This window comes from Lagopus leucura, unplaced genomic scaffold (assembly GCF_019238085.1).
Source record: "Lagopus leucura isolate 7727_CA_CO unplaced genomic scaffold, USGS_WTPT01 Super-Scaffold_100002, whole genome shotgun sequence".
Taxonomy (NCBI): Eukaryota; Metazoa; Chordata; class Aves; order Galliformes; family Phasianidae; genus Lagopus; species Lagopus leucura.
Window position 1 is genome coordinate 28,443,080 of NW_024962263.1, and position 15,793 is coordinate 28,458,872.

Here is a 15,793-nt window from a genome sequence, read left to right on the forward strand (position 1 = left end):
ATTGCCAAGCATTTGTGTTCATCAGGCAGGAAGGGAGATTAAATGAGAACTTATTCAGTACTCCCTGCACGACAGAAGTATGTGGTAACTTACATTTTCCTGCACATAGAGGACAGAAATGAAATCCATATTTGCTATATTTTAAGCACAGTTTTAGTATAAGGTTGATTCATCAAACAATCTGAAAACTTCATACAGATGATCTTAGAAATCTACTGTGGCACGCACAATATTACGCTCAGGATCTGGTGATATTAACAGAAGGCATTATTTTCTGTATTCATATATATTTCTGTATTACAGAAACCTTTAGAGAACATAAAATGAATGCATCCTGATTCTATATTCCTAGACATATTTCATATGAATGTAGACTGTGAATGTATTCATACCATGGACTTTACTCTGTGATAGGAAGAAGGATTTATAGTAAATATTTAGGAGGTCTGCTATAAACTCACACAAAGACAAGGACATTGTCTTTGAACAAGAGCAGCACAGTACAGCTTGAATTTGCATTTAGTACAGAAGCTGAACACAGTCCAATGTCCATTTTGATGGATATACAAAGAAAATCATGGATGTACTAAACATTCTCAGAAAAAAAACCATATTGTTAAGACAAAAAGAGCTTCATTATATTCTATTACTTAAAACATTTTGTTGGCCAAGTCCTTTATAGATGTCTGTTTGAAAGTTAGCCATATCACAGCATTTAGTCATGGAATCTTAGAATCGTTGAAGTTAGAAAATATCTCTAAGGTCTAGCCCCACCATCTACTTAACACCTATATTGCTCAGTAAACTATGTTCCTAAATATGGCACCTACATGTTCCTTGAATACCTCCAGGGACAGTGACTCCACCATTCCCTGTGCATCCTGTTCTGGTGCCTGACTGCTCTTTCAGAGAAGTTCTTCATAACATCCACCTTGAGCCTCCTCTGGTGCAACTTCAGGCCATTCCCTCTCATCCGATCGCTATTAATTGGGAGAAGAGGTCAACCCCACCTTGCTACAACCTCCCTTCAGGTAGTTGTAGAGAGTTATAAACTCTCCCCTGATATTCCTCCAGACTAAACAATTCCAGTTCCCTCACCAACTCCCCATAAGACATTTACTCCAGACCCCTCACAGCTTTGCTGCCCTACATGCTCTAGGACCTCAATGTCTTTCTTGTAGTGAGGGGCCCAAAACTGAATACAGCACTCAAGGTGCTGCCCCACCAGTGCTGAATAAAGAGGGATGATAACTTCCATGCTTCTGCTGGCTGCACTAGTTCTGATACAAGCCAGAATGCCATTGGCCTTCTTGACCACCTGTGCACACTGCTGGCTTACTTTCAGCCAAGTTTTAACCAATACCCCCAGGTCCTTTTTGCACCACACAACTTTTCAGCCACTCTACCCCAAGCCTGTAGCGTTGTCTGGGTTTGTTGTGAGCAAAATGCAGGATCCAACACTTGGTTTTGTTGAACTTCATCCCATTGGCCTCAGCCCATCAATCCAGCCTGTCTCTGGATCTCTCTGCGGTCCTCACTAAAATTTATAATTGCACTTAGCATCTTTAGGTGTGTGTGCATTAACTCACTGCAAAGCCATCTCTCAGCGACTGAGAATGGGAATAGTAACATCTCAAATTTAAAATTCAAGGCAGTCAAAACAAGCAGGCAGGAAGGTTTCCTCAGTTATTTGTCTACTACTGGTAAATCAACCACAGTTATTTGCTTATGTGTGTTCTTATATACATTGACATACATAAAAACCCTAATTCTTCAGAAAATGCCAGCCAAAGGGCATGTGCCTGCTTCTACTTTTTGATCTAATTTAATCATCACATTCATTAAATGCCAAGAGCGTAATTCTTATGAACAATTAGGGAGGCAGTTTTCTTGCTCATCCTCAATTCAGTAGCAATTCGTCTATGAAAATCAACTAGAAATGGCTAGATAGTGAATCAATGATAATTTGTGTACTTTTAATTGCTTTAAATGATTAAAAGGGATTAAATTTGGCATAGAGAAAGTAATCAAAGGTCTCCTGTTGAGTCCAACAGCAGATAAATTGGACCAAGAGGTCCCTACACAGCAGTTCTGCCACTTTCATCCCAGTGATCTTACGCTGTTCTCATTTACTGCAGCACATTTCTGGAAGCCTGTGAATGCTCTTCCCAAGCTTTTAGCACAACAGAGGACAACCTCTCCAGGGGTAAAGGTGCTGTGCCAACAGAAGACTATAATATAACAGGTTAGAAAATGCAAAAATTTGAAGTCTTGAAAGCCATGGTAACAAGAATGAGAAAATGCGTTGACCTTGCAAACACTATAGAGCAGTGCTAGTACCAAATTGTTAGAAAATATGCAACTTTTTTTGTGCTGTGAAAATATGACCGAACACTAAAACTTACATAAAATACAAGTCACATGTAAATTAAAGGTTAGTTATGAATTTTCAATCAGATTTTGACTGAAAGATGTCTGCTTTTTGCATTAAGAAATGACCAACAGTTATGCTTTCCCATGAAATATTTGCATTTCAGTGAAACAGCACTCAAAATTTCAACAAATGGTTTTAACAGTACTTCTCAGAATGAGCATTACAGAGGTTCTGGTACTTTCATGCAACAATTTTAAAAAGAATAGCATTCCACTACTTGTGATTTATTTAATACCTCTAGAAAGATGAGCATGTATTCTCAGTGTATAAACTTGAAACTAAAAAGTGCATCCAAAAAATGTAACGTCTAGCTACGGAGAAAGGAAGTACAGGAATCACAATCAGGGAATATTCCTGCACTACTGGGTAGTAGTGCAGTATCCAATCTGGGTATGCACAGTAAGATTTTTCATGCAGCAAGAAAAAAATTTAGGTGTAAAATAATAAAATAACTGTGAGCAAATGTCTGATATCCAATCACAAAGAGCACTTCCAAAAGGCAGATTTTGTATATGACACCTACAAATTCTCAGGAACATCCAGGTCATATAGAGGACCGTTTACAAGCAATGAAAAACAAGGTACTTTTTAGGATATCCACTGAACCCAACAATACTAACGTAAACCCAGAAACAATGATAAATGGATTAATATGAGGGCATTTTTTCATAGCCAGATGTGCAACATTCAAAAAAGACAGGACCACAGCTACAGTCATTTTTTTTCTGACACATGGCAAAACAATGTACACTATCCTTATCATCTTACACAAACCAAGCCAGACCACTGGACTCAAAATGCTAATGTCTTACTCAGTTACGGGTGCTTTCTAAACTACACTGGCAGTCAAATCAATATTAAATTCATTTCCTTAAAAGAAAAAGCCTCATATGTAAATATCACATATGTAAAATCTTATTTTGAAAAACTTCTGTCACCCGGGGATATGATTTGAACAAGATTAGAATGGAGTGTTCAAGTTGACACTAGAAAAAGGTTGCTGAACCATTATCAATCAAAGATGACTAGAAATAACTTACTGTCCACATACTGGTATAAGGATTATGTTTTTATATGCATGTACACGCTTTGCAGAGTTTGAGAAAAGCTAATCTAAGGTTTGTTTTATCTTTTAACTTCTGTTTCTCAAGACAAACACAGAAAATCTAGTACTAACCGTGGCTCTAGTTCTTTGTTTTGATACGCTATTTCTAAACTAACTCTTCATGCAAAATATAGGAAAAACATAGATGTGCAACAAGATAAAAACATAATCTAACATGAACAGTAGCCTTCTTTAATACTGATCAGGACTTCAGCACACCAGCACTCATTTACAGGATAGGTTGGGTTAACTGGGTTACTGTTACTTAGCTATAGTTTGTCTTGCTCAAGAAGACAGACCATACTAAATCTGTCGTTTACCAGAACAGAGTGCCATTTTTCCTCATGTAAACTGGTCATATATTACTGTATATATCGAGACCTATCAAGACGATTCTAATTTAGAACAAAGTGAGTGCTAAAGACAGTTAGATTCATACTAACCACTTCCTAGCAGTGGATGTTATGAAGAAAAATCCATACAATTTATATTGCTGAACTCACAAACTGTTGACATCAGCAGCAATCCAAAAATGAAAAAAAAGGCCATTTCAGACTACTACCTGGAAGCATAACTGCAAAATGTCTGCCATAAAGGATAATGTAGGAGATACAATCCACTCAGCCTAAGTACTTTCCCAGCTGTAACTCTAAAACTTTTTATCATAAAATTCACCAAAAATAAAGCTATTACAATCATTTGACACAGCTATTAAACCATAGCAGATGTTATTTGATAATATAAATGCCTAGATGTGGAAAAAGTGGATTATAATAATGCTAGAGAATCTGTCTGATTTTTTTTAATTGAACAGACTGAAATGTGGCAGCCAAGTGTTTAATCAAATTGGAGTATTTCCTGTGCCTGTAAATTTTTCTTATGCGTGAAAGTCGGGAAAGATTATTAAATCTTTTTTTTTTTTTTTTTTCTTTTTTTTTTCCCCTCAAGAGCCTTAATATTTTCCTTTTTCTTCTGAATTAAATCTATTTGAGACTCCTGGAGATGTTTCTTTCACGGGTTCCCATGAGTACAACTGCCAGATGCACTCTTGCATACATTTGACTAGTATGAATATGAAAAAAATTAAGAACAAACCCTATGTTTGTATTTGTAATCTTCAAATACTAACCTGAATGAGCTTATCTAAACATTTGAAGGACGCTGGCTTCATATAGACCACTTTTCTCAGTAGTGACCGCTAAACTTGTTAAAAAAGTAGCTCTCTGTAACTTAGCTATAAATAAAATATAAAAGAAGATTGATACCACATAAGAAGCCACATAATCTGAGTCATAAAATTTAAGACTGTTCTGTGAGTCTTCTGTTATTAAACAGACCATCCTTTATGGGCATTTCATCTTGCTGTCATATTACAAATACGACTTTATTTACACTGCAAAAATATATCCTCTTAAGTGACAAGACTTGTCTCTGATGCTACTGACAAGTCTAAGTCTGATCTTCAAGAATACCTTTCAAAAAAGAGTTTTGAAGATTGATGCGGAGTGAAAGTCACTGTACTTTAAAAAATACCACTGAAAATGAGAATCTCTTTTGAAAGTTCAGGTATATTGTTGCCACACGGATATACGATCGTATGTTTTAATCTCCTTCCGTGGAAACTTTGTGATTAAGATCATGGATTTTGAGAAGTCCATACACGACAGACTGAAAACCACTGATTTTTAATACCTTCTTCCAGAAAAGAGCAAATAAAAGCAGCAAGAAGGGTTAAAATAAACTCGTGACACAATAATGCATTAGAATGTTACAGAAGAAGAAAAGCTTTCTCATTTTCCACCAGGCATTTTTGAACGTAACCTTACCATGAGTTTCAGCTGGGAATGGGAATATTTTACCACTGTATAATGATTACTAGAATTGAGGGCAAAATTTAAGAGGAAACAACCAATTTTCCAACAATGTTGGAAGAACTCAATTTGGACTGCGTTCAGCCAGTAGTTATAATTGCCAGCCACTCTACCAATTAAAAGCTTGCCATTCTTTCCTGCAATCTTCAGGTATTTCGCTTTGTCATTGTCAATTAGGAAAACAAACAAACAAACAAAAATCCCAAAGAAGTACATTACTTACAGAGTTCAGTAAGACAAAGCTTATCTTTCCAGGTCAAGTGAAACTTTCCACATTGATCTGTAGTGATATTTTCACAATCTTAGTATCATTTTGACACAAATGTTCTGTTCTGCTTTTTTCTGTTTGTCCTCTCTGAGCTGCCTTATCCACCCAGCTCTACATCTGTCCTTTCCCCAAGACCTTAGCATCCATCAGGCCAGTGGCTGATGCTGAGCTGGTCAACCCTTTGCTACACTAGCAGGAATAGGGAGTGGGAAAAACCCCCACTAATGGCTAGAAAAAGCAGCAAGTGCTTTTCTGGGGAAGGATGGAGGATGTGTGGAGGATTTATTCTTTCTGCACAGATGCAGCTGTGTCCATGAGGGGCCAGCAGTACAGCCAGCAGGTACTCCTGCCCTAGCTCAATGCTTTTGCACATCTGCACTCTGCAAATCAAAATTCCAGTAATCCCAAAGGAAGCAATAAATTTCTATAGCCAACACGGAACAATTTCAGCATCACTGTGAAAGCATTTAAAACACACACACACACACACACACATACACACAGGACGATTTAGCATGTAAGAAGTAGGTTAAAATACTGTTAAATATATAAGTTGACCCCCTGACACTAGTCACGGCTCTTCAGTAAGTCTGCCTTAACTTCTGCTTTTGTCTCTAAGACTTCTGCAGTCAAACAAAGAGAATTATACTAATTATACACTATACCATGGAGTATTTACAGCAATTGCTGTTCTTGAGAACTGCCTGAGGTAAAAAGAGAGAGCAAAAGCTTTAATTCCTGTACTTTGAAGTGAATCAATGCCTTAACATTATCTGAACAGGACTTGCATGTTGTAAATACTGACTGGGTCAAACAGCCAGTCTCACCCTTTTACGTGATAATAGCAAGAACAAATGTTAAGGGGAAAAAAAGTGTAATTCTTACGCTGAACAAGCTACCATTGTTTTTTCTCATATATCATATATGTAAATCAACCACAAATGTAAAATCTGCAAAGCACAAAAAACCCACTATGAAATAAATTTATTACCAGAAAATGCTATAAAATCCCAATAGCTGGTGCTACAAATTTATAAAGTTTCTCAAAGAAGACTTAGGGCAGGGGTTTGATTCTAAATTTGAGTCTAAGAAATCCCTAGGGTGAAACTGTATCATGACAACTTGCTCACCACAATGACTGCAAATAGGCCTTCTAGCTCAGGCAGGATTTGCACTGTATTTGATCAAAGGCAAAAATCAAGCCCTGGTATAGAACAGAATTTCTTTCTTCCTTGCTATCATCTCAAAATACTTTATATTTTAAGACCAATCCATTTTATAATGAGCTCCAAATTTTTCTTTTATTTAAAAATGCATGCATTCTAGCATCCTAGCAATTCATAAGGTTTATTTCATAAGTCAATAATTCAGTGCCTGTTGTATACTGGGATGGAGACTGACATCAAATTGCTGGTTTATCAGTACAGATTGATGCTTGATAAGATTTACAAGAACCTCTGAGGGCTGGGCACATTAGGCATGTGACTGCTACTGGATTTCAGGGAGACAGCTTACTTCAGCCTTCTTTTAAAGGAGAAAATTTAAGAGAGGAAATTACTTCTTTTAAGTAAGAAAATTTGAAGTACAGTCTATATATCTTTGAATTTGTATTTTTTTTATTTTTGCTAAATATTGCTAAAAAGCATGCAAGATCTACCATTCTCCCACCCCAAAAACCCAATTCCTACCCATATACCCCAGTATTCATTTCCATGCTGTAGATTGCAGCCTAGGACAAAGACACTCCAGTGTGATGAAACAATTTTCCTGAGAGGCAATGTAAATTGCCTGGCACGGATGCCTCTCTGCTGAAGTAACCAAGTAGTTACAGCCAACTTTGCACTTGGGGAGGTGTCTGTCTGAACCTCTGTGGGAAGCGAAAGTGAATCAAGAACAAAAATGATCTCAAAGGATTACATTCGACTCACCAAAGTATAACCTTCAATTTATTCTAACTATGTTGAGTTTTTGGGCAATAAAGCAACTTCATTATTGGAAAAAAAAAAAATTATCTAGAATATTTAGAGTACAAAAATGATATATGAGTGCCACCTCAATAGTGAGATAAAAAATAGAGCAAAAGTTTTTGAGTATCAAATACTGAAGAACCTTGCAGACCATGGCAAAAAAAAGCCAAAAAAAAACAAAAAAAAAAAAAACCACCACCCTGAAAATGTCAACTGTCCCCTTCTTCCCAAGAAATAACAAGACAAACTGTTGGAAGCTTTCTATCAGGTACACTTCAGTAGAGAAGGGAAAAAGTGAAGGTTCTCTTAAGTCTTCTTACAGTTACTCAGAAAGCAAATATTCTCCTCCTTCACAGCTCTTGCTTTGAGAAACAGCTGTAGAACTTTTCAGAATTAAATTCCATCAGTTAAGTAAAAGTCTTTTATCTGTCTTTCCAACAGGGACAGCATCTGTGAGACTCCTACCCAATTCCACCCCATGCCCTCAGCATCTCATCTCTATGGGATAGTGGCACTTAAGAGGAGGTAGAGCTGACATCTTGGTTTCCTGTTGCCTGTTCAGGCTGGCAAGTCCCAGGCAGTCTATCAGGTGCAGAGGCAGCCTCGCAGTGAACACCCATTTGAAATTAGATGAAGACCCCTATCACTTCCCAAATACATCATCTGAAAGTTATCACTTCTGTTTGAAGGGATGGTTGTTGAGGAATTTTTTGGATTTAGAAATCCTTCTTAAGTGGTCCTGTTTGGAGATCTCAAAAAAAAATCTCAAAACCATGTAAGGACCATAACAATATGCTTTGAACAAGTAGTACTAGCACCATTTCAGCCACTTCTCACATTAAAAACATCCTATGGACGGAGCCCCAAGGGTGTGGGAGCCAGATGACAACGCCAGCATCAGTAGTCCAGCCCTTAGGTGATTTCTCAGTATTGTGAAGAGTTTTAGTGCAGTAAATCAGCATTTTCTACGCTGACAGAAGTATGCAATAAAACACAAGAGATAACTTCAACCAGGAAAATCAGCTTTTTACCAAGGGATTATAGAGATGTTCTACATCAATTACCCAGACCCAGGGTATTATACTCAATCCCTCAAAATGATAGCTGTTCTTGGGAACCTAGTAGTAGAGCCTTTGGATCCTAACTTTCTGGCTCCATTTTCCTGTCCTTTCCCTTCCTTTCAGCATGGACAAGCTCAGCACGCAATTGAGGATCCAAACTGTGTCATTACTTACACATCTGCACAGGTACACAGACTCCATCCCAACTGTATCTCTACCACAGTTCTCCACTGAGGTACATGGGTGCAACCTAATCAAGCTCATTTCCTGCAGAACTTTATGGATCTCACCTTTTATTGGCAAGTCATATACAACAGCCACTGAATAACTTCACAGATAGAAAGTTACCGCATCAAGAAAATAAAACACCTTTCCTACTGCTCTGGTTAAGTACACTGCATCATAGATTACAACAGTGTGGCTGCTGCTCTGGGACTGTCAAATCATCCAAGCAGAGGAGACAAGAACCACTAAAATTGGTCAGGGAGAAAATCACGCCATGTGGATTTTCAAAGATGTTGAAAATGCATTTGGAAATGAAAAACACACAACAGCTCACACACTGGTAGACTACAATGCAGATATCCAATTTACAGATAACGCAACAGTGCCTCTTCCCTTAGTCATAAATTCCAGAATGATCAGATTCTGAATAGCACTCCCAGATACAAAAGAAAAAATAGGACAGATGATGAATATTTTATCACTGAATTCTTGCTATATATAATCATATTATTTTATTATCTCATGCTGCGGAGAAAAAAAACAACATGGGAAATGAGGCTAGATTTGTGAATGATAATAATAATTTTTCAAGCTGTTTGATACAGGGATGAAAATACAATAAACATGATTTTAGAATTTGATATAGAAAGACTGGCTACTGACATGAAATGGGAAAGTATGAAAGTGATTTAAGGGTATTAAAAAAAAACTAAGAGTCTGAAATAAAATAATTTATATAGCAACAACAACAAAATAAACTACCAATAACACCAGGAAAAGCTGTATCCATTAAAACAAAAGGTAACAATTCTGACAGTTCTGGGAAGGAAAATGAATAAACACCCTCATTATACATCTGCACTCAAGTTTCACCTTGACTCACAAAAAGTCATTATCTTATTACATTGCACTTTAATTATGCACAAGGGATGCCTACTGCTGAAAGCATCCAGACATACATATTTTAATCTCCTTCTCCAGTAATATTTGTTAGAATGCAGGTTTCCTTATAAATCATAAAATCACAGAATGGCCCAGGTTGGAAGGGACTTCCAGGGCCATCAAGCTCCAACTCCCCTGCCACAAGCAGGGCCACCAGCCTCCATATCTAATACTAGACCAGGCTGCCCAGGGCTCCATCTAACCTGGCCTTGAACACCTCCAGGGTCAAGGATTCCACAGCCTCTCTGGGCAGCCTGTTCCAGCACCTCAGCACTCTCATATTAAAGAACTTCCCCTGATATCCAGCCTAAATCTTCCCTCTCTCAACTTAAAACCATTTCCCCTTGTCCTGCTGTTATCTACCTTTTCAAAGAGTTGACTCCTCTCCTGAGTACCTAGGCTCCCTTCAGGTACTGGAAGGCTCCAATGAGGCCACCCCACAGCCTTCTCCAGGCTGAACAAGCCCACCTCCCTCAGCCTGTCTTCGTAGGGGAAGTACTCATAAATTAGCTCACAAAATGATACATTTCCATTTGTTCACTTCCAATGTTAATGGAATACTTTAAAAAAACCTTTTTTTCAAAAGAACTATTTTAAGAAACCAATCTTTAGAAATCACAGAGATGTATCTAAAGAAAGACTGAATATGGAGCTCAGCAGTGGTGCTCAGGATCAACAGTGGGAACACAGAGGTCAGAAGGGATCCCAGGGGGTCTTAAGTCTCAGCTCCTGCCCAAAGCATGTCCAGCTGGAGCTGATCGCTAAACGTCTTCCCAGCTGGGTTTAGACACCTCCAAGGCTGGAAGCTCCTTTCTGCAAATTAGCTGTTTATACAAGAAATAATGATTTGTGTTTTAGACACTAGTGATGAAATGGAAACATGGCCACAGATAAGGTAATCATTAGCTTTGGCCACAATGGCTGGCTTTCTCATTTGAAATCTAGTAGATCTGTTCCTATCTGCTTTGTGTGTTTTATTATTCAGAAACAACTTGAAAGATACACTGAAGCAAAGCGCCACAATGTCTGAACAGGAAAAAAACCCATATGGAACAGCATGCAGACTACTGATTGAGACTTTCAATGCTATCATTTTTTATTTTTACAAGAAATGGTTATCCTCATTCCTTGACCTATCTTTGAAAATGTCAGCTTCTGTAGGCAGGACTTTAAGCGTCCAGAGTTTACAAGGGATTACGGACAGCATCAATAATGCTCTAAACACAAACTTTTAACAATTAGGTTTTCAAATAAAAAGCAAAGGAATAGATGAAAACAGAAGTAAATATCAATATACGAGTCAAACTGAGTGACACTGGTGTCTACCAGGAACTAGTATCAATCACATGTCTGTGTCCAGGTGTCAGATTTTATTATATGTTAGGTTCCCTCAAACCAAGATTAGACACTCTGCTCTCAGCCTGAGAAATTCAATTGGATAAATCTCCTTGTTTATAACTCTGGCCTAGAAGAAGGTTAAAGCAGGCCTTTCTTCTGACCCAGTAACAAACAAAAAAAAAAACCTTGAAAATTTTGGGAGCCTGAAATGCCTGAATGACTTAAAAGCAGACAACCGCTGAAGACTCTTGAAAAAGAGATAGAGCTTCCTCAAGATTCCCACATACCTTTCCAAAAGGTGTAAAAGAAGAATTGAGATCTGTCATGTTTATCAGATATTTTCATCTGCTATGGAACATCAGGAGTTATGTGTCAATTATCTCTAGAAAGCTACTCAGAAATTAGAGTCTACCCAGGTCAAATTAAAGCAAGCTTTCTCCTTGACTTGCAAGTGGTATTGGAGTACCATAACATCCCACATTTTTGTGCCCTTCCCTTCTGATGCGCAATGAGTAATTTCGTTGCACTTAAAGGCCTTGTTGGTTTAAAAAAAAAACAACAACACAGAAGCAGAACTCAGAACAATAATACTTCCCTGTTGTTTGTTTTTGGTTTTTTTGCTTGTTTGTTTTTTTAAATAAGTTAAAGGATTAAATGGCTGTTCACTTACCAATTTTCATTTCTAAAATAATACATAGCTTTGTACTTGAAGAGAGCCAGCTTTATGGAGCTAGCCACTACATTTACCACTCCAGAACTGAAACACCATAGCAGCACTCATTGCACGTGACTAGGAGAGGTTCACATACATCAAGCATAATGCTCATTATTACACATATACTTGAAGAACAGGCATTTACATCATGGGAGATGCTGGACTTTGTGAATACAAACCCATAAACAAATGTAAGGCATGACTGCCTGTATTCATTATTTCTCTTTTTCATTTCCAGACACTCCTAATACTAAATGTTGATCTCAAATCTTCCCTTTGTGCAGACATATTGGATATTGCAGAAAGGAAGCCCCTTCTCTACATTTGTGTAAGGTGATCCTGGCTTGAGGGAGAGAGGCAGAAAGATCAAGTATCACCAGCAGTAGTATTTCAGTATGCTAAAGAACTAGGGAAGTTAATATATCATCTTGTATTTCCTTATCTATTTCTGTTTCACCTCCTTTTAGGAGTCCTCTATCTTCAGCAGGAGAGCTTCACAGCTTCTCCAGAACCTCAGTCCTAAAATAAGAGAGCTACAAATATTAGTCCTTCGTAATTCACCTTACTGTATGTGTTACTCACATAAAGCTTCTACTAAGAGTAAGTGAAATCTATGGCCCTTACTTTCCATTTTCCATTTGGGTCATTATAGTGTGACCAATCATGGCCTGTCTGCTCCAGGTGCAGGCGTTCAAGAACAAATCAGGGTTCTGTTGAGTACCTCACATAAAATTTAAAAAACACAAGGATTGACTTTTATGTCACTGGATAAACCCATACAGTTTTACCAGTTGTGACAACGTAGATCAAAGAAGGAAGTTGGATATTTCAGATAACATCTTTTAGATATGAAAATAAGAAGAAAACAGAGTTGGATGAGAAACGCCTATCTAACTGCATAAAGCAACACAGTTATCAGAGAGGAGTGCATGCTCCAACACTAAGACATTTGTCTAAAGCAAACAGAATAAACAAAAAGCCACAAGTTTTGTTAAACAAAGCCTTACCTTTCTGCTATAGACTTCTTTGGGAAGTAAAAGTCTTCTCCTGCAAGGTAGGCAGCAGCAGTTCCACCTCCAAAATAGGTTTTCCTCAAGAGGGGGGCAATCCGGTTGTTTACCAGTAATGCTCCTAAGCCAGTAGGGAATCCAAAGATTTTATAGAATGAGATGGGGATAAAGTCAGCTTGGTGAACTCCCAAGTCTAATGGAGAGCTGCTCACGTATGAGGCTGCATCTAATAGAACAAACCACTTCCCTGGTATTTTGACAGGGCAGAATTTTCCAGATTTTATGTCTTGTATCCATGAAAGGGGATATTTGGTACCAGAAAAATTGCTCTGAGCTGGATAAGAGAAAAGATGAGGTGTTGTGCAGTTTTGTTCTTCAGCTGATAACCAGTCTTTCTCCAATAACATCTTATCCTTTGGTTTTACTGGAACAGATAATACATTCATTGAGGCAGTTATGCCTCTCATACCCACCACAGATGTGTGGCTGTCAGTGAGGTAACAGAATCGACTACTCGGTTGCTCTGTGCCCTCAGGTACCCACGGGAATACTTCTGCTACCAGTTTAAGTGCAGCCGTGCATCCAGATGTGAAAATGACAGTATAATCTTCAGATGTAGTGTTAAAATGTTGTAATATTCTGCAAAACGAAAAAAAAAAAAAAAATCAAGTTCTGAATTTTCTGTTTTATTACCATATGATATATTCTGTTTTTCCTCAGCAGGAAAATTCTTCTATTCTTCTGACACATGATTTAAATGCAAGTACTCAGATTTCAGCAAACATCACAATAAACTTCAAGAATTTTGCCCACAGGTGAATCTTTCACGTGCTACAGTGAAAGTAGTTGAGTTCTTAAGGATAGAAGCCAATTTTGCCTAGCTGTGAACAGAGTGGTCCAATCCAGTCCAGTGCCTCAGTGAGATCAGAATCAAGCTTGCATATTATATTGTACACTGATCCTGAGGAAATAGGTCAGTTTTACCTGAAAACTATTAGTGGCATTAGCGCGTGTTTGTTTGGTTGGCTTTTTAATAGCTTTATTTGGTTAGCTAGTTTACAGATTATTTGGAGCTGTCAGAGTATTCTTCATTCAAAAAGCATACAGTTTTGTTTCCCGTTTATAATCTAATAACAGAAACAGAAGACAGTGAAAAGCAGATTTATGCACATAAGGCTATAATCTTTGTTGTCTGCAAAGACAGCCTAAGCCAGACGTAACCAATGTCACCCAATGAGCCAGAAGAAAACTTAACCAAGGTGTTTTTTTGAAGCCATACACCATACACTTGCTGATGCCTGGTGAGCACTGAGTTGGCTCTGAACTATCTTCTGTGAACCAGCATCTACTACAGTCTTTGGCATCCAAGCACACTTGTCCATCTATTACAGTCCCCTAGTGTGCAAGATAGACTGACACCAAGTCTGTGCAGAGGCTGAGGAGCAGCATTAGTTCAGTTGCTTTCCATGCATGATATTCTGATGAACTTTGTCCAAATGAACTTTCATAAAAATTCTATTAACAGGAAGCACTTAGGAGGCTTGGGCAGATGAAGCAGAATGAGCAAAACTGATCCAGAGCATAAATATTACTACTTAGAAGTGTTGCCTGGTTTTCAAGAAAAGCAAGATGTCAGAGGATTTCTCCGTGCACCTCTTCTGCTACAGAGCATTTCTGTGAACAAGCAGCTGCCACTCTAATCTATGTAATTCTGAGGTACAGCCCTGCACTTGGGTAATCTATACACTCTGGCCCTCAATGTGCATCATTAAAAGTTCGCATGTTTTATGTAACAGGAGATTCTCTCACAAGATTGAATGTTTAAATACTGCATTTAAATCTAAGTTGTTCAAAAGGTACATGACAAATTCAAGCTAAAATTTCTTCAACCACAGAACAGTAGAGGTAAATGCCTCAGAATTTTGTGTGTTCAGTCTGAAAGGCAAATATTACAGGCAAAGAATGTAGAGCTGGATGTGTGCTGCAATCAAAGCTCTGACACTGAAAAAAAATTACTGTAATGACTTTCATGATTAGGACCAGAAACCACTCTACAAAATGATACCGACATACATTTGTCTGCTGTAGGAAAGTCTTACTACACTAGGAAGTACAAGATGCAACAAATGGATTCATATGCCCAATGGAACTTGACTCAGAGCTCAAATTTTTGAAATGTGATACAAATGTCAGGTAGTCTGTGTTTCCTGGAAATAAAGAAGAAATTTCAGATTTTGTGAAGGAATCATCAGGTTGGGGATTTAAGCTTTAAATGTTTTGAGGAGTCAGTTTGAAAGAAGTCAGAGAGATCTTTCTGAAGCAGACCTGCCAGGTATAGCTCCAGCAAGAATTCACAATTCTGGACATTGCTTTTAAAGGGCTCTTCAGAGAAAGCAGACTTCCTCTTTAAATTCATACACCACATTAGGGATGAAGACAGGAACAATCACAGCAGTTGAGTGTAGGGCATTAAGCTGCCTACCTGCCTCATTCATCACTGTTGCTGAATCATATCCTCTCCCCTCACCTGCAGCAGCTGTGCAGCCTCTCCCACCACCTCCCACACTACAGTCTGAGGCACATGTGCATGCCATAGCAGATAGCTGAACACAGGATCATGAAGCCTTATCCCAGAGAGCTGCACTTTGGCTAGCTGTAGGTTTGCCACTTAGACTCATGCTCTGAATTTCAGCTGAGACATAATCTTGCCTTTATTCTTGTTTCCTTGCAGAGAAAAGATGGATAGCAAGGCAAGCGAGAGTCCTAACCTACTTTTCAAGCAGGGTGGCATTAGACTGTTTTTTAACAGGGGAAAGGACTGAAAGGCAGGTCAGTAAGATGTTCAGGTCTTTGTGGT

The 15,793-nt window shown here is 38.2% G+C and overlaps 1 protein-coding gene across 2 annotated transcripts in view; it reads right to left on the reverse strand.

Moving 5' to 3' along the window:
• Nucleotides 1-15,793, reverse strand: part of MOCOS (molybdenum cofactor sulfurase) — a 210,452-nt gene that overhangs the window by 113,231 nt on the left and 81,428 nt on the right. For both annotated transcript variants that reach the window (XM_042870227.1, XM_042870226.1), the window contains exon 4: nucleotides 12,934-13,575. In XM_042870227.1, the coding sequence (XP_042726161.1) occupies nucleotides 12,934-13,575 (642 nt within the window). The remainder of the gene's footprint in view (nucleotides 1-12,933; nucleotides 13,576-15,793) is intronic.